The 25252-nt window shown below is 32.6% G+C and overlaps 1 protein-coding gene and 1 long non-coding RNA gene across 16 annotated transcripts in view; both read left to right on the top strand.

Annotated features, from left to right (window-relative positions):
- Nucleotides 1-29: 29 nt before the first annotated feature.
- LOC127701157 (cytoplasmic dynein 1 light intermediate chain 2-like) overlaps nucleotides 30-25252 on the top strand; it is a 722868-nt gene continuing 697645 nt past the window's right edge. For all 15 annotated transcript variants that reach the window (XR_007981847.1, XR_007981841.1, XR_007981839.1 and 12 more), the window contains exons 1-8: nucleotides 30-156; nucleotides 8926-8999; nucleotides 11966-12082; nucleotides 17328-17558; nucleotides 19650-19837; nucleotides 21378-21471; nucleotides 22022-22157; nucleotides 23317-23428. Coding sequence is in view for 4 of the 15 variants with exons in the window: in XM_052204976.1 (XP_052060936.1) it covers nucleotides 77-156; nucleotides 8926-8999; nucleotides 11966-12082; nucleotides 17328-17558; nucleotides 19650-19837; nucleotides 21378-21471; nucleotides 22022-22157; nucleotides 23317-23428 (1032 nt within the window). In the remaining 11 variants the exon portion in view is untranslated. The remainder of the gene's footprint in view (nucleotides 157-8925; nucleotides 9000-11965; nucleotides 12083-17327; nucleotides 17559-19649; nucleotides 19838-21377; nucleotides 21472-22021; nucleotides 22158-23316; nucleotides 23429-25252) is intronic.
- On the top strand, nucleotides 4647-6224 carry LOC127701206 (uncharacterized). Its single transcript, XR_007981871.1, has 2 exons — nucleotides 4647-5819; nucleotides 5984-6224. It is a non-coding gene; the product is annotated as an uncharacterized LOC127701206 (long non-coding RNA).

Consider the following 25252-nt stretch of genomic DNA (forward strand, 5'->3'; position numbering starts at 1 on the left):
CATCCTCTGCCACGAAATTTCTTGTGATGTTTACGCTTGCGCACATTTCCGTTATCCGGGTAACTTTCGGTCCAAGATGGCGCCCGTTGGCGAGAGAAATGACAGATTGGGTTCATCAACGCCTGATGATGATGAAAATGAAGGCCAAAATCTTTGGTAGTTAATTGAGAGTGTTGCCAACACGACGGCTTTCCTTCCACATCCTTATCTTAATTCATGCTTTTTGGGCGGTGCCAAGATTTTTGTCATTCCATTCGCATCATTCAGCATAATTTATCAAGCCCATATTCCATTCATAAAATATATATGCTGTCTGTGCTTAGTATAATTACAATTTTTAAAAAGATATCAAATTTGCACCAACAGACTTGTTAAGATAAAGGAATTTAAATTTACAATTTATGCATTTATAGAAACCTGACTCATAAAAAATGAATTTTGTTATGATTCATGATAGGGAAGCATACACCTTATCGCTATTTAGTCCAATCCGGAAAAAACAGTTATTTAGACAACTTCCTGTTTGGGTCAACAGGCCGCAAACAAAGGTCATCAGTAACGAGCTGAGGGAGGGAAAAATTTAGAAAGCGATCAATAGGAAACTTTGATAGATTATGATCCACTTTTTCCAAACTCAAATTATAGTCAAAAAAATATTGTGTTTGAAGTATTTACGATGTTTTAAACAGGTCTCATTAAAAAGTATCATGCATGGTGCATTGTTTAAACAGGGTCCCAGATAGCGTCAACTGGATGAAAAAGTTGTGTAATTTTAGAACTTATCCGGAATGGAATAAATAGCGATTAGGTGTATTTTTATAGACCTCGTCCGTATTTGGAAAACTTTGATCCATTTACATCATACAGCTTTTACATTTACAATGTGGGGTGGACATGGTGGTACTGACTTTGCGAAAAATTGTTGAAATTTTTCTTCCTGTTTACTTTTTTCCCGTCAGCCCAGAGATCGCGCTACTGGGCGATTGGGGCTAAGAAGTTGCTTGGCTTTTCCTAGTCCAAATAATTATTACATCTTGGAAGGCTATTTTAAATTTTTGCTTTGACGCCTTCCTGCGACAGTCGTTGTAAGGCGTCAAAGAAAAAAACATAATAGCCTTTCAAGATGTCATAATTATTTGGACTAGGCTTTTCCCAACAGTCAAATGTTATATCTAGTCTCCCTGGTGTCACAACATACACTTTCATCATTGGCAATTTTCCATTTTTACCAAGTTGTTGAATGGCGATTTTTCATTTATTAGTAAAGGTTTTCAATGACATTAACAATTTTTATCTTTAGAAAGGTGGTGAAAGCATTGACTTTGAAGATTGGTAATATGTTATTTCTAAGAAACAACTTTTAATCAAGTATTTTCTTTCACTCTCAGTACTAGCTACTTAACAGCATACAACAAAAATTCAGATTTTTGGCTAAATAAATTTGTTACTTCATTAGAAGGTGATGAAAGTGGCCTGTAGGTAATGTTTCATTCATTTATTTACCATCATGTTCCTTTCCAAATTGGATAAAATTGCATTAGGTAGATAGGCAGATCATAGGGCACTGAATTATGGTTTACCGTTTTACCTGTTATAATTGTCATCTGAAATTCTTTACTTAAGAACCAGTTGAAGGTATTTCTACTATGGGGTAGCCAAATTTGATTCTATGAGGACAAAAGAACATGATATCAGCTGCTATTGATGGACTTCAACAATGATAAGGCCCCCCAAAAAAATAGAAAAATAGGTGTGTTTCGGGTTGACCGACCCTAATTTATAGGCTACAACCGTTACTCCCCCACCCCCAAAATATAAAAATTGGTAATTTTTTTGTGAGATAGGAAAAAAGATCATCTTTTAGCATATCCCAAAATCGCTGTGATTGGAAATGAGCTCTTTAGCATGTCCCAAAATCGTCTGGGTCTTAATAGTGCTATTTGTGACAGTGAATAATAATAAACAAATGGCTGGCTTATAACTAGACGCCTTACAACGACCGTCGCAGGAAGGCGTCAAAGCAAAAATTTAAAATAGCCTTCCAAGATGTAATAATTATTTGGACTAGGAAAAGCCAATCAACTTCTTAGCCCCAATCGCCCAGTAGCGCGATCTCTGGGCTGACGGGGAAAAAAGTAAACGGGAAGAAAAAACAGTTTGTTTGATGAATGCAACCATAAACCTTATATTCAAACGTTCATGATAGTTTCACGCTCAAAAATAATCAGTGTTCTCCCCAGGCCCTTAAAGGACCGCGGGCCCGCGATGTATTATTTTTTTTCGTGGTGCTAAAATTTTCAGTTGAAAAATCGCAAATCGGTAAAGTTTTAAACGACTTGTTAAATCTTTTCCGTGCGGTATAAAATTCCAGGTGAAATTTGACCAGTTTAAACCAGTTCAACACAGATTGTTTACATCACATGATCGATTTACCTTATGAGGTTAACCTTGTTGATTGGATTTAATCGATGTAATTAACACTTGTAACATGATTCTTTTATGTTTTAATTAAGAGTTCATAACTTTATGATCACAGATAACTATTTTATGGCTTCACTCACCACCCAAGCACTGACCTGTGACAAGTCGGCAAATACTTTGTACACAAACAGTGTCTTGACCCGATAGGTACATTTATTGTACATCATAAAGGTGGCTCATTACATATAATTGACAATTATACATTTCTCAATTCTTATATTATAGTATTATATGTCTCTGATTAAACCATGGCCAATAATATCTTTAATTATGACATAGTTATTGCATGATAGTCGGGTTTCAAACTGTAGTATCTGTCTGTACATATCACATGACCCAGTTAGTTCACATAGAATATTAAAGTTTATTTACAATTAATTGCAATCTATTCTATTTTATAAATAAAATGCATGACTGTACCTTCAAACTGGATATCTATATCCATAATTAATGAATAACAGAAGTAATCTTGCAAATTTTATCCATAAGCACATGTTAAATCTATTTATATCTACTTCCTGTCATTTAGGCGGGAAAATAGGGAGACTTAGTTGTTGACATTGAATATGGTTACTTATAGACCTATAGACCAAAGATAAATTTATAGATTTAGGAATTTTTTTTTAAATGGTTCATGACAAATAAAGATTGAGATTTAAGTGCAGTATTAAGTCTGTATCTATGTTTGATTATCACCAAAGACAAGAAAGGTTAATATTTACATGAAATCTATGGCAAAATGTTTATGAAAAATTTCTTTATATTAAAATCTAAGATAGAAACTGGTTCAAATAATGAAACAATATTTGCAATTGTTCTTGTTAATTTTATATCTTCTTATGACAGGAATCCTTTCACATACAACAACTTTCTTTCTAGAAACTAGAAAGTTTTTTAAATTGAACATTTTTGTTCTGTTTTGAAAGATATTTTATTTTTATTGATTTTGGATTTTATAAAAGATTTAAATTCTTTAAACTCAGATGAATATTTTATTATGAATCATAATCTATTTCATGTATTTATTTAAAAAAAATATTAAAATATACAAACTGTTTTTTGATTTACATCTTTTTTACCAATAATTTTCTGACTCAATGTCTACATAACACAGTACCACAGTATTAAAACAAAACAAGAGACATGAAAACTACAGTAACTAGAAATAGAGCTAAGCAATGCGACCCGACGCGACACAACTGATTGTATGAAATATTTCACCAAGCTGTCCACACGCGTACCCTGGTGCTATCCAAAAATCCTGGGGAGAACACTGCGGTTTAAAAAATGTCATGAGGAAATCGATTGAAGGAGGAAAACAAATCTAGACCTGATGACCATTTTTTGGAGCATGCAACTGGAAACACATCAATTATTTTTTATCTAAGGCAACAATAACTTTTGAACCATAAATCTAACTTATACTTCACTTGATTTGATAATGCCCCATGAGATGATTAAGATCTCAAATGATTTTGTGGTCAATAGGTCAAAGGTCCAGGTTACAGAAGCTATTCTTAGACTGAATTGGGACACAAATTTGGTTTCTGGATATCTTTTGAGGTATAGCTTATATGACTGTCCATCTTAAAGGTATTCAAACGTTGTACAATAACTCAACTTTGCTTTGATACCCCATACTATTTCCTGAAATTTTATCATAGGGCTTGATCAAAGAAAGCTTTTTAATTTTCATGATTTTCATTTTTGTCATCCCAGAGTTCCTTGTATGGAAGTTATTTATAAAAAATTGAAAAACAAATTACATATTGTGCACTTACTCCAGAATGCTTGGATTGATTTTGAAAGTTTTCTGGTTTTTCGTTCCAGAACTTTCAGTTTGAAGTTGATAATAAGTAAATTTTCATATGTTGAAGCATAAATTGCATATGCATGGATTAAATTACTGGGAACATTACACAATTATTAGATTTGATGAAATAAGATACCTTTTGATTTTGAAAATTGTTTAATTTGTCATTCAAGAGTTAACGGACTAAACCCATCGAATGAAGGCAATTTTTTACAATTCACTTGGATCAGATTACTTAAGACGTTACTGAATCCACTGTATTCAGTATCTATGTGTCAATATTGGCAAGAGTTTTCTTTTTCTTGTCAATTGCTTTCAGCATTGCTGAGATTTCCTCCGTCTCGGTGTTGAAAGGCAAATTGCCAATGGGTCCTCCAGTTTGTTGAAAAATTTCGTCATCGCTGCTTATTTCCCCTGCTCTTATAAATTACAATCGGCTGATGTCTGTTATTTTTGTTAGTCACTACACCAATGTTAGGTTTCGAGTTGTGTACTCTGTGTTGTTATAAGGTTAGGGCACTTCTAAAGAAAATTCTTCTGTACAGTTTAATATTCTATTCAAACAATAACATAACATAATTATGAATTCAATTTAGTTAAGCTACGTCATACAGTTATTGCAGCTAGCACATATAGTTACACTTTCTGTTCCCGCAATTCTCAACAACACTGTTGTGGCGATGATGATGTAGGCTTCCTTTTTATTTAAAAAATTAACTGGTTTGTCATTCCAGAGTTATAGGCCTTTTTAACAATCTTATTTAAGGCAATATTCAGAGATCTCATAAAGGTCAAGCACAGGCCACAAATGCATGATTTTTTGTCTGGATCCACCATTTCATTTTACTATGTGTCCTGAGGCCTAATGAAAAATCTTTTTCTGGTATCCAGACCCATCCTAATTTTTATACGACCGCAAACAAATTTTTGTGGTCGTATATTGGTATGACGTTGGCGTCGTCGTCGTCCGGCATCGTCGTCCGAAGACACATTAGTTTTCGCACTCTAACTTTAGTTTAAGTGAATGGATCTCAATGAAATTTTACCATAAGGTTCAAAACCACAAAAGGAAGGTGGGGATTGATTTTGGGGGTTATGGTACCAACAGTAAAGGAATTAGGGGCCAAAAAGGGGCCAAAAATAAGCATTTTTGTAACTTCCAGACATAACTTGTGGGTAAGTGTATGGATCTATCTGACATTGTTCCACAAGGTTCCATATCACAAAGAGAATGCTGGGATTGATTTTGGGGGTAATTGCCTCAAAATTTTAGGAATTAGGGGCCAAAAAGGGGCAAAAAGCAAGCATTTTTCTAGTTTTCACGACAATAACTTGTGTGTAAGTCTATGGATCTCTCTGACATTGTATCAGAAGGTTCCATATCAGAAAGGGAATGCTGGGATTGATTTTGGGGGTAATTGCCTCAAAAATTTAGGAATTAGGGGGCAAAAAACAAGCATTTTTCTAGTTTCATGACAATAACTTGTGTGTAAGTGTATGGATCTTTATGAAATTGTACTACAAGGTTCCATACCACAAAGGGAAGACTGGGATTGATTTTGGGGGTAATTGCCTCAAAACATTTAGGAATTAGGGGCCCAAAAGGGGCAAAAAAACCAAGCATTTTTCTAGTTTCAGGACAATAACTTGTGTGTAAGTGTATGGATCTTTATGAAATTGTACTGCAAGGTTCCATATCACAAAGGGAAAGCTGGAATTGAGTTTGGGGGGTAATTGCCCAAAAAGTTTAGAATTAAGGGGTCAACAAGGGGCCAAAAATAAGCATTTTTCTAGTTTCAAGACAATAACTTGTGTTCAAGTGTATGGATCTCTCTGAAATTGTACTGCAAGGTACCATACCACAAAGGGAAGGCTTGGATTGATTTTTGGGGTAATTCCCTCAAAATTTTAGTAATTAGGGGCCATAAAAGGGCCAAAAAACAAGCATTTTTCTAGTTTCCAGACAATAACTTGTGTGTAAGTGTATGGATCTTTATGAAATTGTACTGCAAGGTTCCATATCACAAAGGGAAAGCTGGCTTTGAGTTTGGGGGTAATTGCCCTAAACGTTTAGGAATTTGGGGTCAAAAAGGGGTAAAAAAATAAGCATTTTTCTAGTTTCCAGACAATAACTTGTGTTCAAGTGTATGGATCTCTCTGAAATTGAACTGCAAGGTACCATACCTCAAAGGGAAGGCTGGGATTGAGTTTGGGGGTGATGAATCATAAGGGGGTTCAAAAAATTTGGGGGGGGGATTTTTTTTTCCTTTTTTTTTCTTTAAAATTTTCCTTTTTAAATTGGTTATTTCTGATTTATATATAAAAGCAAATAATAATGATATGGTTTGAATAGGTAAATTAAAATTTTTTAAGTTCTTAGACCACTTTCATTCTGTGTCAGAAACCTATGCTGTGTCAAATATTTAATTACAATCCAAATTCAGTGCTGTATCAAGCTTGAATGTTGTGTCCATACTTGCCCCAACTGTTCAGTGTTCGACCTCTGCGGTCGTATCAAGCTGCGCCCCAGCGGAGCATTTTATTTTTATGGCGTTGATTAAAAAAACAAACAGATTTGCGGCATTGCCGTCACATTTTTTTGTTAATAGAATTGCCAGAAGTTCATATTGATAAAGATAATGAAACTGCATGGCAGTGGTTGCAAGTTCTGGTTTTGCTATAAAAAAATTTTGTTTAAGTGATTACACTAACAGAGTCTTATCATCATTTAGATTATCCAGAAGCTGTCAAAACATATTAGAAAACTCTCTTTTTATCAATACTTTAACATAATTTTATTGCTTTGAATATAAATGATAAATCATAAGGGAATAGAAAATAAATAATGTATGCATTGTAATTGATGCTGTAGCTCTTTACGAGTTTTAAAATATGCCAATATCACAAATAATATCATGCAAAAGATGTGTTTGTCACTAACCAGAAATAGAATATACATGTTATAAGAATGTGTATTAAAAATTGCAAACAAATACGGTGATAGTGTTTTTGTTAGATTTTTTTCTGCTTATGTATCGATCTGATGAGTTTAGGCCTCTTCAACTGATTTTTTTGCGGTCGTATATTGGTATGACATTGGCGTCGTCATCGTCCAGCGTCGTCGTCCGAAGACACATTGGTTTTCGCACTCTAACTTTAGTTTAAGTGAATGGATCTCTATGAATTTTTACCATAAGGTTCAATACCACAAAAGGAAGGTTGGGATTGATTTTTGGTGTTATGGTACCAACAGTTAAGGAATTAGGGGCCAAAAATAAGCATTTTTGTAACTTCCAGACATAACTTGTGTGTTAGTGTATGGATCTCTCTGACATTGTACCACAAGGTTCCATATCACAAAGGGAATGCTGGGATTGATTTTGGGGGTAATTGCCTCCAAATTTTAGGATTAGGGGCAAAAAAGTGGAAAAAAACAAGCATTTTTCTAGTTTCATGACAATAACTTGTGTGTAAGTGTATGGATCTTTATGAAATTGTACTACAAGGTTCCATATCACAAAGGGAAAGCTGGGATTGATTTTGGGAGTAATTGCCTCAAAATTTTAGGAATTAGGGGCAAAAAAGGGGCAAAAAAACAAGCATTTTTCTAGTTTCAAGTGTACAGATCTTTCTGAAATTGTACTGCACGGTACCATACCACAAAGGGAAGGCTGGGATTGAGTTTGGGGGTGATGAATCATAAGGGGGTTCAAAAAATTTGAGGGGGATTTTTTTTTCTTTAAAATTTTCCATTTTAAATTGGTTATTTCTGATTTATATATAAAAGCAAATAATAATGATATGGTTTGAATAGGTTAATTAAAATTTTTAAGTTCTTAGACCACATTCATTCTGTGTCAGAAACCTATGCTGTGTCAAATATTTAATCACAATCCAAATTTAGTGCTGTATCAAGCTTGAATGTTGTGTCCATACTTGCCCCAACTGTTCAGGGTTCAACCTCTGCGGTTGTATCAAGCTGCGCCCAGCCATTTTATTATAGTTTGTTCTTATGTTGTACTGTTACACCACTGTCCTTAAATAAGGGGAGGGTTTGGTGCCAGCAAACATGTTCAACCCTGCCCCATTTTTGTATGTGCCTGTAACTCAGTGGTTGTCGTGTGTTACTGTATATCATATTTGTTTATCTTTTATTGTTTTGTACATAGATCAGGCTGTCACTTTTCTTACTAGAATTATTTTAATTTGTCATTACGGGGCCTTTTAATAGGTTACTGTGCGGTATGGGTTTTTCTCATTGTTGAATACCGTTTGGTGACCTATAGTTGTCGATTTCTACGTCATTCTGTCTCTGGTGAAGTGTTGTCTCATTGGCAATCATACCTCATCTTATTTGTATATTGATCACATGGCTGGCTTTATCTTAGGGAATAGAAAATTTGTTTACCTTTGCAAGTTAAACCTTATTACCAGGAAATACCAGCAATAAAGTTGTCAAATAAGACGATTAATATGCAAATTTTAGTTATTAATTAGTTAATGTTGCATTCAGCTCAACTGTTTTAAGACTTTTTAACACCATAAGTAGAATTTACTTCCTGCACTATAATTTGTTAACATCTGTTTTTAATAACAGTAATGATTGAAAGTTTACCTTTGGTATATTTTAGGTCAACTATCTTGGGAGAAGTACAGTCTAGCTCTTCAACAAATTTACCTACATCAAAATCTATTTTAGCTCTAGGTAAGTTTTATTATCTTTTTTGTCTTGAATTTGATAAATAAAAATTCCTAGATTTGTATTGTAATAGTTTTAGTAAAGGTTTTACTTCAGCAACAGTAGCATGAGCAAAACCTGTTTTGAATGCAAACTCACAAGGACTATTTTGACATATATTTCCCCCCTTCCAAGGGGATCCGTACAAGTTTGCTGCAATATAGAGCTGGTGTGAGAAACAAATGAAAATTCTTAATCAAGCATACATGTATGATCATTTCCAGCTTTATACTTTAATTGGTTTTCAAGATCATCCAAAATAAAAAGACTGTATTTAATACAAGATGTACATTTAATTACCCAAAGAAAAATTACAAAAAGTCAACTAGGAATAAGCCAGGAGAATAATTTTTTTTTGAATAGTTACTATGAATCCACAGATAGTGGACTGTCATATTTTAGTCAATTGTTGATTTTTCTTTTTTTCACTAGAATGTAATTATTATTTGGAAAAAAGCCTTTAAGTTTGATACATGTACATGTTGTCTGCTCTATGGTCGGGTTGTTGTCTCTTTTACACATTCCCCATTTCCATTCTCAATTTTACATCTACCTTTATTTTTGTCTTACCGTGATAAAGTCAATGATATTAGGTATGCAGTTGTATTTGCATTGGCACATCTCATTTCCATGGCGATTACTTGGCCCCACCCTCTCATTCATGGTCTATTGTCTTAACTTTTGCATGGTTTCATGTTTAAGTTTGTGATTATGTCAGTTATAGGGTAACAACTAATGTTACTGTGAAAGTTTTATTTGTGGGGTACCAATTTTCGTTGTTTTCGTGGATGGCTTTATCCATGAATTCAAGTGTCCAACGAAATATACCTGTTATCAAAATCGAGACGTGGAAAGATCCCCATGAAGGTTTGACTACATGAATACGGGCATTTGATCTAGAGAATACATCGAATATCGGCAAACACAATGTAAACTATACAACTGCAGTCAGGATTTTACCCATTTAATCTTTAAAAAAAAACTAAACTGTACGACTTTCAACCTTTTTGTCGAGCCTTCGACTTTAGTCGAAAAAGCGAGACATAGCGATCCTACATTCCGTCGGTGTCGTCGGCGGCGGCGGCGTCCACAAATATTCACTCTGTGGTTAAAGTTTTTGAAATTTTAATAACTTTCTTAAACTATCCTGGATTTCTACCAAACTTGGACAGAAGCTTGTTTATGATCATAAGATAGTATCCAGAAGTAAATTTGTTAAAAAAAAAATTCCATTTTTTCCGTATTTTACTTATAAATGGACTTAGTTTTTCTGCCAGGAAACAATACATTCACTCTGTGGTTAAAGTTTTTAAAATTTTAATAACTTTCTTAAACTATCCTGGATTTGTACCTAACTTGGACAGAAGCTTGTTTATGATTATAAGATAGTATCCAGAAGTAAATTTGTTAAAAAAAAAATTTCTTTTTTTCTGTATTTTACTTATAAATGGACTTAGTTTTTCTTCCAGGAAACAATACATTCACTCTGTGGTTAAAGTTTTTAAAATTTTAATAACTTTCTTAAACTATCCTGGATTTGTACCAAATTTTGGACAGAAGCTTGTTTATGATCAAAAGCTAGTATCTAGAAGGAAATTTTGTTAAAATTTGTACCTGTTTATCCGTATTTTACTTATAAATGGACTTAGTTTTTCTTCCAGTTAACATTAAATACAGTCTGCAGTTAAAGTTTTTAAAACATTTATTAGATTCATAAACTATCCTGGATGTATACCAAACTTTGACAGAAGCTTCTTTCAATCAAAAGATAGTATCTAAAGGAATATTTTTATTGATTTTTTTCCTCATTTTTGTTGAGCCTGCAATTAACAGCAAAAGTAGGCGAGACACTGGGTTCCGTGGAACCCTTACGAATTTTTATTCTCAGGTGTTGATATGCTTTGATGAAGTGTTCATTTTATCTCCTCATAATTCTCATACAGAAAAAAATAATTTCATTTTGGGGTTGCCTTTCATAACTTGGAATTAATTCTACAATTCAAAGTATTTCTATAGTATTTGTTTATGTAACTGTTTTCTTTAAGTAACATGTTTTTCACCCAATTAACATGTACACCTTTGATGATCTTTAAAATATGTTGATCATTCAATCTTTGGTTGGTTTTTCCTTCAATCTTCAATCCAGACAATTTGTAAGCATAGATGACTCAGCTTATTTCTGAAAGCAATTATTTTATTTCAAATTTGTTGAATGTTATCAGTTATGGAGACGAACAAGTAAGTAAAAAATGAACACCTTATTTTGCAATGTCCACAAATCATTATAAAACAACATATGATTAGTATAAAGAATCTTCGTTTCTAATGGCTTCAAATTCTTCACTTGATTTTTTTTTCTTCAGAAAACTAAAATCCACGAATTTAAGAACCCACGAACATGTAACTTTTACTAAAACCACGAAAATTGATATTCAAATAAAAGTACTTTCACAGTAAGTGAATGATATTAGCATTTCACACTAATTTTCATGGAGATTAAATGGTCCACCCTCTTATGACGGTTTATTGACTTTGAAACTTTTGCATGGTTTATATGTACATGTAAAAGTTTAGGTCAGTTTAAAGAAAACCACTTATGACAAGTCAATGGTATTTGGTATGCAGTTGCATTGGTGTTTACTGTTTTCACTGAGGTTATTTGGCCCTGCGCCTTTTGTCATGGTATATTGACTTTGAATGTTCTGCATAGTTTACATGTGAATGTAGTCATTTAAATTTCAACACTTGCAATATGCTATCAAAATAACATAAAGGCAAGACATGTGTCGACAGATTATCTACATTTATCAATATACAAAATGTACATACAACAAAAATTTTTTGAATGATTTGTTTAGTTGGGATATTATATTTGTTGTTTGTTTTTTAATGATTTGTTTAGTGGAGTAATTATTTTTGTTTATTTGTTTTAGGAGATACAGAATGTGGTAAGACCACATTAGTAGCCAAATTACAGGCTACTGAGGAGCCAAAGAAAGGCACTGGTTTAGAATATTATTATATAGATGTCAAAGATGAATATAGAGATGGTGCGTATTTTTAGCTCACCTGGCCCAAAGGGCCAAGTGAGCTTTTCTCATCACTTGGCGTCCGTCGTCCGTAAACTTTTACAAAAATCTTCTCCTCTGAAACTACTGGGCCAAATTTGACCAAACTTGTCAACAATCATCAATAGGGTATCTAGTTTAAAAAATGTGTCCGGTGACCCGGCCAACTAACCAAGATGGCCGCCATGGCTAAAAATAGAACATAGGGGTAAAATGTAGATTTTGGCTTATATCTCTGAAACCAAAGCATTAAGAGCAAATCTGACATGGGGTAAAATTGTTTATCAGGTCAAGATCTATCTGCTCTAAAATTTTCAGATGAATCTGAAAACCCGTTGTTGGGTTGCTGCCCCTGAATTCGTAATTTTAAGGAAATTTTGCCGTTTTTGGTTATTGTCTTGAATATTATTATAGAAAGAGATAAACTGTAAACAGCAATAATGTTCAGCAAAGTAAGATCTACAAATAAGTCAACATGACCAAAATGGTCAGTTGACCCCTTAAGGAGTTATTGCCCTTTATAGTCAATTTTTTATAATTTTCATAAATTTTTGTAAATTATTACAAAATATTTTCCACTGTAACTACTGGGCCAAGATCATTATAGATAGAGATAATTGTAAGCAGCAAGAATGTTCAGTAAAGTAAGATCTACAAACACATCACCATCACCAAAACACAATTTTGTCATGAATCCATCTGTGTCCTTTGTTTAATATGCACATAGACCAAGGTGAGCGACACAGGCTCTTTAGAGCCTCTAGTTTAAAAGGGCATTAGCTACGAGACATAAAAAAAATTAAAATATATTTTTTTGTTAATGAAAGTGAAATAGTGAAATAATGATTAACTTTTAGCAGCCAGTTTGGTTAAATTTTGTCAAAATAACCTAAAAAACATTGCTGATGAACTATTCACTTAGCTATTAAAAGGTGAAGAATGTCGACATTGAAAGTGAAACAAGGGTAAACCATTTGGTTGACTGATTTGATTTACAAAAACTCATTCTTATACAGGTAAAAGCGAAAGTGAAATCTAACAGATCTAGAAAAACCCAATTGCACATGTTCACGATCTATTTTTTCGGGTTATATGACCGTCAGCAGTCTTCAGAGGTCATCGCGATGGTTAATTAGATGACGTCTAGACTAAAATACACTCGAAATCCTGATACATATTATTGAGTCCATGCATCTTAAATTGTTTATTTTAGACTTTTTATGATATGGATACAGTTCTAGTTTTAGTACAAAAATGTATGATTCACATATGAGAATTTGAGTCAAATTGGTAAACATGAATTTGACAGCTAATGCCCCTTTAAACATTGTGAGAAACATTTAAATGTAGTGTCAGCTGTTACATTGAGTCTTAGTTTCAGTTTTATAATTCTAGAAATAGTTTTTGGGATAAACAATAGAATCTTTTTTTTTTCAAAGTAATTTGAATTGATTAACTATTGTGAAAAGTTGCTCTTCTTGATTGATACTAGTAATGATGGTTCTATTCACTATTGTACTCAGTTTAAAAAAAAAACAATATCTCAGTTTAAAAACAGGAAAAAAGAAGTGTTAGTTTCATAGAGATAAAAGATGAATATGATGATGTAATGTCATAAGTTTATAAAGACAGACTAAAAGGTACAGTGCCAAGAATAAAATGACACAAAAGTATTGCAAGATCAGATTAATAATGAATACTACTGTTTAATTTATATTTATTATATGAATGATCATTAATTTTACCCTTGGTGTGTATTGGTTATTTTCTGGTCTTCTGGAGATTTTTATACGACCGCAAAAAAAATTTTGTGGTCGTATATTGGTATGACGTTGGCGTCGTCCGGCGTCGTCTGGCGTCGTCCGAAGACACATTGGTTTTCGCACTCTAACTTTAGTTTAAGTGAATGGATCTTTATGAAATTTTACCACAAGGTTCAATACCACAAAAGGAAGGTTGGGATTGATTTTGGGGGTTATGGTAATAACAGTAAAGGAATTAGGGGCCAAAAAGGGGCCAAAAATAAGCATTTTTGTAACTTCCAGACATAACTTGTGTGTTAGTGTATGGATCTCTCTGACATTGTACCACAAGGTTCCATATCACTAAAGGAATGCTGGGATTGATTTTGGGGGTAATTGCCTCCAAATTTTAGGAATTAGGGGCCAAAAAAGGGGCAAAAAACAAGCATTTTTCTAGTTTCATGACAATAACTTGTGTGTAAGTGTATGGATCTTTCTGAAATTGTACTACAAGGTTCCATATCACAAAGGGAAAGCTGGGTTTGAGTTTGGGGGTAATTGCCCTAAACGTTTAGGAATTTGGGGCCAAAAAGGGGCCAAAAAACACATTTTTTTCTAGTTTCCAGACAATAACTTGTGTTCAAGTGTATGGATCTCTCTGAAATTGTACTGCAAGGTACCATACCACAAAGGGAAGGCTGGGATTGAGTTTGGGGGTGATGAATCATAATGGGGGTTCAAAAAATTTGGGGGGGGGATTTATTTTTTTTTCCTTTTTTTTCTTTTTTTCCTTTTTGTTTCTTTTAAAATTTTCCATTTTAAGTTGGTTATTTCTGATTTATATTTAAAATCAAATAATAATGATATGGTAGGAGATACACACCAATCAATAGCAAGAAATTTTCAATTGCACAGTATTGCACAATAGCAAGAAATCTTCAATTGCACAGTATTGCGCAATAGCAAGAAATCTTCAATTGCACAGTATTGCGCAATAGCAAGAAATATCCAATAGCACAATATTGCGCAATAGCAAGAAATTGTCAATTGTACAGTATTGCGCAATAGCAAGAAATATTTAATAGCACAGGATTGTGCAAAAGAAGATACTTCCTATAAATTGCTTATTTCTTGACCAATTTCAATGGGGTTTTATTCTTGATTCCATGGGGTTCTTTAATATGCTGAATCTAACCGTGTATTTAGTTTTTGGATTTTGGGCCCCGTTTTTAAATTGGTCCACATTGAGGTCCAAAGGGTCCAAAATTAAACTTTGTTTGATTTCATCAAAAATTGAATTATTGGGATTCTTTGATATGCCGAATCTAACTGTGTATTTAGATTCTTAAATTTTGGTTCCGTTTTCAAATTGGTCTACATTAAGGTCCAAAGGGTCCAAAATTAAACTTAGTTTGATTTTAACAAAAATTGAATTCTTAGGGTTCTTTGATATGCTGAATCTAAACATGTATTTAGATTTTTGATTATGGGCCCAGTTTTCAAGTTGGTCCAAATCGGGGTCCAAAATTAAACTTTGTTTGATTTCAACAAAAATTGAATATATGGGGTTCTTTGATATGCTGAATCTAACCATGTATTTAGATTTTTGATTTTTGGGCCCCGTTATCAACTTTGTCCACATTGAGGTCAAAAGGGTCCAAAATTAAACTTTGTTTGATTTCATCAAAAATTGAATTATTGGGGTTCTTTGATATGCCGAATCTAACCGTGTATTTAGATTCTTAATTTTTGGTTCCGTTTTCAAATTGGTCTACATTAAGGTCCAAAGGGTCCAAAATTAAACTTAGTTTGATTTTAACAAAAATTGAATTCTTAGGGTTCTTTGATATGCTGAATCTAAACATGTATTTAGATTTTTGATTATGGGCCCAGTTTTCAAGTTGGTCCAAATCGGGGTCCAAAATTAAACTTTGTTTGATTTCAACAAAAATTGAATATATGGGGTTCTTTGATATGCTGAATCTAACCATGTATTAGATTTTTGATTTTTGGGCCCCGTTATCAACTTTGTCCACATTGAGGTCAAAAGGGTCCAAAATTAAACTTTGTTTGATTTCATCAAAAATTGAATTATTGGGGTTCTTTGATATGCCGAATCTAACCGTTTATTTAGATTCTTAATTTTGGTTCCGTTTTCAAATTGGTCTACATTAAGGTCCAAAGGGTCCAAAATTAAACTTAGTTTGATTTTAACAAAAATTGAATTCTTAGGGTTCTTTGATATGCTGAATCTAAACATGTATTTAGATTTTTGATTATGGGCCCAGTTTTCAAGTTGGTCCAAATCGGGGTCCAAAATTAAACTTTGTTTGATTTCAACAAAAATTGAATATATGGGGTTCTTTGATATGCTGAATCTAACCATGTATTTAGATTTTTGATTTTTGGGCCCCGTTATCAACTTTGTCCACATTGAGGTCAAAAGGGTCCAAAATTAAACTTTGTTTGATTTCATCAAAAATTGAATTATTCGGGTTCTTTGATATGCCGAATCTAACCGTGTATTTAGATTCTTAATTTTTGGTTCCGTTTTCAAATTGGTCTACATTAAGGTCCAAAGGGTCCAAAATTAAACTTAGTTTGATTTTAACAAAAATTGAATTCTTAGGGTTCTTTGATATGCTGAATCTAAACATGTATTTAGATTTTTGATTATGGGCCCAGTTTTCAAGTTGGTCCAAATCGGGGTCCAAAATTAAACTTTGTTTGATTTCAACAAAAATTGAATATATGGGGTTCTTTGATATGCTGAATCTAACCATGTATTTAGATTTTTGATTTTTGGGCCCCGTTATCAACTTTGTCCACATTGAGGTCAAAAGGGTCCAAAATTAAACTTTGTTTGATTTCATCAAAAATTGAATTCTTGGGGTTCTTTGATATGCTGAATCTAACCATGTATTTAGATTTTGGATATTGGACCATAATAGGTGAATGTCCAATTTAAAATTTTTAAGTTCTTAGACCACATTCAATCTGTGTTAGAAACCTATGCTGTGTCAAATATTTAATCACAATCCAAATCCAAAGCTGTATCAAGCTTGAATGTTGTGTCCATACTTCCCCCAACTGTTCAGGGTTCGACCTCTGCGGTCGTATCAAGCTGCGCCCTGCGGAGCATTTTATTTTTATTTAATATGGAAAACTCTTGTTGGAAATATGGGATTTTTTCAACCTTGTCAAAAATAAAACTGTAACATATTCAGGATTAGAATTTTATGACAGCTAAATAATGTATTAAAAAATGAGGAATAATTGTGTAGAGAAACTGCATTCCTCATTAAAAGACTTTTGCCAAGCAATGACCCATAAATGATTGCACAGAAAACACTCAATATTTTGCTATTTGAAATATGAACACCATTGAAAACTTGGGGTTAAGTACATATTTGGCTATTTCAACACCATAGAAAACTGAAGGTGAAGTACAAGTTATATGAAAAAATCTTTTTTTTATGTTTCAGATCAAACTAGATTAGGAGTATGGGTATTAGATGGAGATACAACACACACTAGTTTACTTAAATATTGTATAACTGAAGAGAACTTTGAACATAGTCTAGTCGTATTAATGGCATCCATGTCACAACCTTGGTCAATATTAGAATCATTAGATAAATGGGCACATGTCTTACAACACCATATAGATAGGATGAAGCTTCCACCCGAAGATAGGAGAGAATATGAAGAAAGTTGTAAGTACTGCTTTCCCCTTCTACTGTGCCTTGTTCTGTATACACATTATGTATCAGTACAAATTACTCATGATGATGATTTTTCACAGTGAGTGCTGTTGATTGTGGATGTATAACTGTGAATTCATTTATTTTCGTGGGTACTAATTTCGTGGATTGAGGAACACTTGCATTTTTCGTGGATATTTGATTTCATGGTGTTGCCTAAAACTGCATACATTTCTATAGAACATTTATTTTGTGCTATTCCTGATCCACAAAAATCCACAAAATTTAGTGTCCAACTTTTACTGTTCAAGAGTTATACCCCTTTACAAATGGAAAAATTGCTTAATTTTTCGTTTCCGTTCTCTTACTTATGTTTGCCTCAACCAAATGTTAAGAAAATTATTTATACAATGACTGTGTCTAGAAATTTAGACTATGAATGATGTACAAAGTGCAACATTTGTATAAAAACATGAGTGGAATAAAAAAAAATTGACCTTAGCACGAAATTTTGCGATTATTTACACTGTTTGTTGAATACAAAAAGTCGACCAACATACATGTATAGCAAGATTTACACAAAAACTGTTCTTTTACATTGACAAACATCAAAAACCCTCTGTCCCCAGGTACTCAATAAAGTCATTAAACAACTATTTTTGCTTAAGTACATATTTTGCATTATTAAAATTATTAACCATCAACTCTTAGTTTTTTCAATAAAGTTTGAGTTTTCATTTTACTCTGTACTTATAATACATGTGTTTCATACCAATGCATATGCTTCATTATATGGACACTATAAACCATAGCTTAGGCAGCAAAAGAAATTTGATGTAGGTGGTCTAAAAGAGAGCATTTCTCCACATTTTTGCTATTTACTGAAAAGCAACTAGAACAGTGGTTGCCAATCAGAAATAATTATGTGGATGTATAATTTAGAATTTGAAAAAAGTATGCATAATTCTTTATATATATATGGTATAAGCTTATTATTACCCTTGCATATGATCATGAAGAACATATTACCCAAGGATTTCAGAGGAAATAAAGATTCAACAATCTGATGAAAATCTAACTAATTTTAGTTGGCCTTATGTACATTTGTATCTTATAAATTTATTTACAAAGTTACAAGGTATTGATTTTTTTAAAAGCTTGCAATAATTAAATGGATCAAAACTAATTGCATTCAAAATCTATAGTATACAATGTAATTTATGTGTAAAACTTCTATTTAAACAAGTTCTGAAAACTCATCTAAAATGTGTTACAAAATACAATGTATATCATGCTACAAAGAAAAGAAACTGACAAAAATCTTTAATTTATCATTTTGATAAATTTGATGACTCACAACACCTGCACTGTATTGTATTCAATAGTACACTATCATTTGATTAAAATCGATAGTAGGAGAGACAAGTAAAACACAGTTCATTATTACACACTGTATAACTATGTGGGACCTGGAATCAATCTGGTTGTAATGTACCATCTGTGGCCTTGAAATTGATTACATATTTGTTAGGATCTTAACTGGAAAATATTGTTATGCTATATTTAGAAATTAAATTAGGTCAGTAAGTTTTGTCAATATGTTTGTTGTATGTTGTGTTAAAATCCGTTTCTAGAATTATTAGATTCATGATAGTTCAAATACAAACTTAAACAGATTGTGCAGCTACTTTAATATTTTGATTTTAAAAAAGTAACCTTTACATTTAAAAGAATAGTAGATAAAATGACTTTATGTGTGATACAGCTGTTGAGAAAAAAAAACTTTAATATCCAGCTGAGCATTCTTCTGTGTGACTTCGAGTTAAAGTATTTGTTTGATTATTATGATATAGATACATGTAGGTGTCTTTTAAAACAGTTAAAAAAAGAATTTCTGAAACTTTTATGACTCCTATCTTTACATATTCTTATCAAATTCTGTGATTAATAAATCATAGTATTTGATAAGCATACATAAATATATCTATACATTCTAAATATGGACAATTTACCAAACAAATTTTTCCAAACTTAATCTTTATAGAATTATTTAAAAATAAGATATCAGTTTAAGATTTAAATCATTTGAATTATATTTTATAGTGGTACGATACTTCCAAGAATATGTAGAACCTGTAGAGGGACAGACAACACAGTCTGCTCCACGTAGAGATCACAATCCTCTACATCCACCAGCGGTACACAGCGATAGTGACAAAGTTCAGCTACCGTTAGGTGAAAATACACTTACACACAACCTAGGTATTCCAATTGTAGTAGTTATAACACAGGTAAGATATAGCTATATGTGGATTTAATAAAATTGAGAATGGAAATGGGGAATGTGTCAAAGAGACAACAACCCGACCATAGAACAGACAACAGCAGAAGGTCACCAACAGGTCTTCAATGCAGCGAGAAATTCCCGCACCCGGAGATCTATTTTCCTGACTCTTACCTTTGCAAACTTGTGAAGACTGGTGGATTTTTTATGCCCCACCTACATTAGTAGGGGGGCATTATGTTTTTTGGTCTGTGCATCCGTTCCTCCGTCCGTTCGTCCGTCTGTCCCGCTTCATGTTAAAGTTTTTGGTCAAGGTAGTTTTTGATGAAGTTAAAGTCCAATCAACTTGAAACTTGGTACACATGTTCCCTATGATATGATCTTTCTAATTTTAATGCCAAATTAGAGTTTTGACCCCAATTTCACAGTCCACTGAACATAGAAAATGATAATGTGAGTGGGGCATCCGTGTACTATGTACACATTCTTGTTTTTTAATAAACTTTTTTTCGCCTGTTTTCAGTTTTAAATTGTTGGAACTTCAATGATGACATTTTATTGTCATCTTCTGATTTTTCTGTTTAAATTTTGACATGAAGGAAGTGACCACAATTTTTTTCATGCAGATGATTGAATCAAAACATCAAAAGTTTACCTAAATTTCGTTTAAAATCATTGTCTTAAATCACTATCTACTGCAATAGTTAACCACACTTGCCACTTGAAATTTAAAATATCTGCTTAAACAAATGGAGAAAATATTTGATCACATCCATGTTGGAATCTATATTGAAGCACATACCATAACAATAAAGATACAAAAAACAAATATACATCTACTAAACCCCTGAATCCATGTTTTATGTTGGAGGTTTAACCAGTTTATAAACTGTCATATTATTGTTATTTCGTTGTATTTCATCAGATTATTGTCTGGTGGATGTCCAGGACATGTTTCTCTAACAGAGATTATTGCACACCAAAAAAGAAAAATAAGTTGGATAATAGAGTTTTCACGAATGTTTAATGGGAGATCAAGGTCATTCTTCAGGTTGAAAAAGATATCTATATCTTAGTTCTTTTCAACATTCAAAAAAGGAATCAAAGTCCTTCAGTCACCATCAAAGCATTTACCTGTTATTAAGAATGAGAATAACTGTTTGTGAATTGCTTCTTGAAACTAAAGGGAATGAATTTAATATCTTATTAATGGAGACCTGCAGATATTCGTTCACTCAATTTGATAAATGTAAATTAAGAAATTAAGGTGTACATTTATTATTGTGAATCACTGATTACTAGTAAAAATGTTAGATTAAAATAATATGATTGTGAACATTTTCTAAAGGAAAATCGCTACTGAAAGTATGAAAACAAGTTTTAGTTTTATTATTGCGAACCGGAGACTGTCGCATTTTGCACATTAATATAACCATGATAAGCATTGCAATAATTTTTGAATTTACAGTATGGTATTTTATATAATTGTTCATCAAAATCTTTTCTAAAATGATCATGCTTGCTTCATTTTGTGTGTTATTTTTCAGAGTGATGCAATCTCAAAGTTAGAAAAAGAACATGACTACAGAGAAGAGCATTTTGATTTTATTCAACAGCATGTTAGGAAATTTTGTTTAAAATGTATCCTTTATATGTGTTATACTCATGCATAATACCCTCAAATATTGAAATACCAGAAATTTGTGATTTGTTTATTTTTTTAAGAAGTTGCTATGTAGAAAAAAGGATCACCAATTTATGGTGTTCCCCTGAACAAATAAGTTTGAAAGTGTTAGTCTGTCAGAGAGAAAAAAAGAGTTACTCAAGAAATAATTCATCTTGAAGTTTTGATGGTGGTTTGTAATATTTGAGACCTCTGCAATGCATTGTTAAACTTTATGTTATTTGTAACAAATGAATATTTTGAAAAGCTTTCAATTCTTCCAATTTAAGCAACTGTGGGATCGTTAACAATAGGCAACATGCATTAACATTGTTTCCCTTAGGTCAACTAAATTTAAAGTTGAAGTTTTGAGTAGTTAGGAGCTCTCTGATATGCGAAATTATGGCCTTGACATCTGTCATCATTGTCTGTGCAGTTGTTTGCTGTTTTTGGATTGCTTCTGTATCTGAGAAATTATAGATGTTATTTGAATTTAAGATATCACAAATTCCTTAATCAGTTACTTAGATGGTGCTTCTTTGGTGTACACATCAGTGAAAGAAGAAAAGAATTGTGATTTATTATATGGATATTTAGTACATAGAATTTATGGCTTCCCATTTGATATGCCAGCATATGTTGTAGAAAAAGATAGTGTATTTGTGTAAGTTGATTTTATATTGGCTCTTTATATTAAGTAAGACATTTAAAACAAATTTATAATTTTTATTGTTCAAAATTAAAAGACGAGAACAGTAAGGAAAATATGTATGAATATTTGTCTTATTTTAGAATAATATAGAGATAAAAAGATGTATGATTACCAATGAGACAACCATCCACCAGAGATCAAAGTCGTAGATTTAAGCCACAGTACATCTTTCAATAATGAGCAAAACCCATTGTGTAAAGTAAACTATAACAGACCCTTACTATGACCCTTAATGTAACAATTAAAATTAGAAAACCAACGACTGATGTGTGTACAATGTACAATACAATAAACGAAAAACAAATATGTTATACAGCAACCAATCTTTATCTCAAATATATAGTTGGCTTTTGATGTGATTTGTGTGTCTTTTGAAATGTATTTTTGCCCTTCGACTATGACCAATAAATGCATGGTACTTTAAAAAAGTTCAAGTCACGATTTCGTTTTGTGATAAAAGCTTTAAATCCTCTAGAAAGTTTTTAGATTTTGTTTACTTAATTTTTTCACTGGGTTAATAAGTATCGATTATCAGTTTGTCTGCATATTGATATTGTAAAATATCAGCTGTGAGTCACAATATGAAACGTTTTGTCAAGTGAGCACAGCGAACAAGTTCAAAAGGCTTCTTATAGTTATAGTGTTGAGCAGCTGGTATTTTACAATATAAATATACAGATAACCAGATAAATGATTTATCGGGTTGTATTTGCATATTTTGCATGATAGAAACAAGTGTTTTCTTTGTTTCACCAACAAACAGGAAGATGAAGTTATAAGTTTGAGTCAAACTTTGATGAATGTCGGTTCATTCATTACGACATCGGTGATATGTCCGGGTCAAAGTTATTAAGGCCAGGTCAACGTATTTGACGTCACAAAGCCGTGATATGCAATTTTATTAAGAGCTGAGCTGAGTGATACAGACAGTGGATGACCCATAATACTAGATGGTAATAGCAGTCACAGCAGGGTACGGAAACATCTTTTATTACAACAGTAGCTCTCACCATAAGTAAAAACGCTGAAATGTTATTTTTATTGGTCAACTTTGTATGCATACTAATTTTGTAGTCTGCAATTATCCTAAAATGATGCTTACTTTTTACAGTCCAGCAGGCTGGGACAATGAGAAAAAAATTAGTATATTATTTGAAAATTTACACAATATGAAACCAGATGATACATATGAAGATAAAATAGCCAAACCAAAAGTAGGAAAGGTATGCAAGTCAGTTTATCCAAGAAAATATCATAAAAGTATTGTTTAAGTTAGTAACATTTTTCTTCTATATAATCACACCTTTAGCAGGCAAACTAAACAGGTCAAGTAATGAAAATTAAGAAAAGATTTGTGTGCTAGGTCATGTTTTACAAACAGCAACAACATCTAGACAATTTCTTCATTTTACAAAAAATGCTAAAAACTTTGTCAGAAATCAACTTCAGTGTATATATTGAACAGATGGAAAATATATTATTGATATTGAATAAATACAACATCACATGCAGTTTTGTGAGTTGATTACATGTTTTTATACGACCGCAAAAATTTTTGCGGTCGTATATTGGTATGACGTCGGCGTTGTCGTCCAAAGACACATTGGTTTTCGCACAATAACTTAAGTTTAAGTGAATGGATCTCTATGAAATTTTACAATAAGGTTCAATACCACAAAAGGAAGGTTGGGATTGATTTTGGGGGTTATGGTACCAACAGTTAAGGAATTAGGGGCCAAAAACAACGCTTTTGTAACTTCCAGACAATAACTTGAGTGTTAGTGTATGGATCTCTCTGACATTGTACCACAAGGTTCCATATCACAAAGGAAATGCTGAGATTGATTTTGGGGGTAATTGCCTCAAAATTTTAGGAATTAGGGGCCAAAAAAGGGTCAAAAACAAGCATTTTTTTAGTTTCATGACAATAACTTGTGTGTAAGTGTATGGATCTTTCTGAAATTGTACTACAAGGTTCCATATCACAAAGGGAAAGCTGGAATTGAGTTTGGGGGTAATTGCCCAAAACGTTTAGGAATAAGGGACCAAAAATAAGCATTTTTAGGCAGTTAAGCTGCCTTATGCTAGCACCCTAGATTTGTGTTCTTCCTAACGAATGCTGAAAAAAGTGCCATTGTTGTAATCTAGCAGGCTAATATGTTATTTATAACTAATTGGACTTTCTTTTAATTCTGGAATACAAAAAATATGACCAGAATAACCTTAAATGATCGTCGAACGACGCATAATATTTGAAGTTGCACATAGGAAATAGTGCTCAATAGAAATCCGTACGTAGTTTATCATCCCCTGTGCTTTTGGCTAAGATGGCAAAGAACAATTGTATGAAATATTTCATCGCCGAAAATCTGTAATTACAAGTCGTTTATATTTCCCAAATGGCAAAATGCGCAGGAATATTGTTCATGTACACCAAATCTCTATGATAGAGGGAATAAAGTTATATATAGTACACATGTAGTCTAAGTTGACGGTAATTTTAACTTACACGAAACGTAAGTTCGTTTGATTCTGATGATATAAAGTCCGATTAAGCGAAAGTACTCTTAATCATGATATTCTTTTAGTTTAAGAAGATTGTGATTATTTAATTGATTTCAATTAAATGTATGCACATTTAAATTCCTTTCTTTTATTAAATTATTCCGTTTATCACTGAACTTGTTGTTATTTTATGAATGAAAAACCGGAAAATTGAATTTACTTTAATTATTTTTTGAATTATTTCTGGGCCTATAAAAATTTTCATTTATGGCTCATTTTAAAGAAAACATATAAATCTTTCAAGCAGTGTAAAGCCCAAGAATGTTTGACCAATTGTTTTATTTGACCGGAGAACCTGAGATCACCCCCAGTTTTTGGTGGGGTTCGTGTTGCTTAGTCTTCAGTTTTCTATGTTGTGTCATCTGTACTATTATTTGTCTGTTTTTTATTTTTATTTTTGGCCATGGCGTTGTCAGTTTGTTTTCGATCTATGAGTTTGACTGTCCCTCTGGTATCTTTTTGTCCCTCTTTTATAATCACCT

The sequence above is a fragment of the Mytilus californianus genome, unplaced genomic scaffold (genome assembly GCF_021869535.1).
Source record: "Mytilus californianus isolate M0D057914Y unplaced genomic scaffold, xbMytCali1.0.p SCAF_5, whole genome shotgun sequence".
NCBI classification, from domain to species: Eukaryota; Metazoa; Mollusca; class Bivalvia; order Mytilida; family Mytilidae; genus Mytilus; species Mytilus californianus.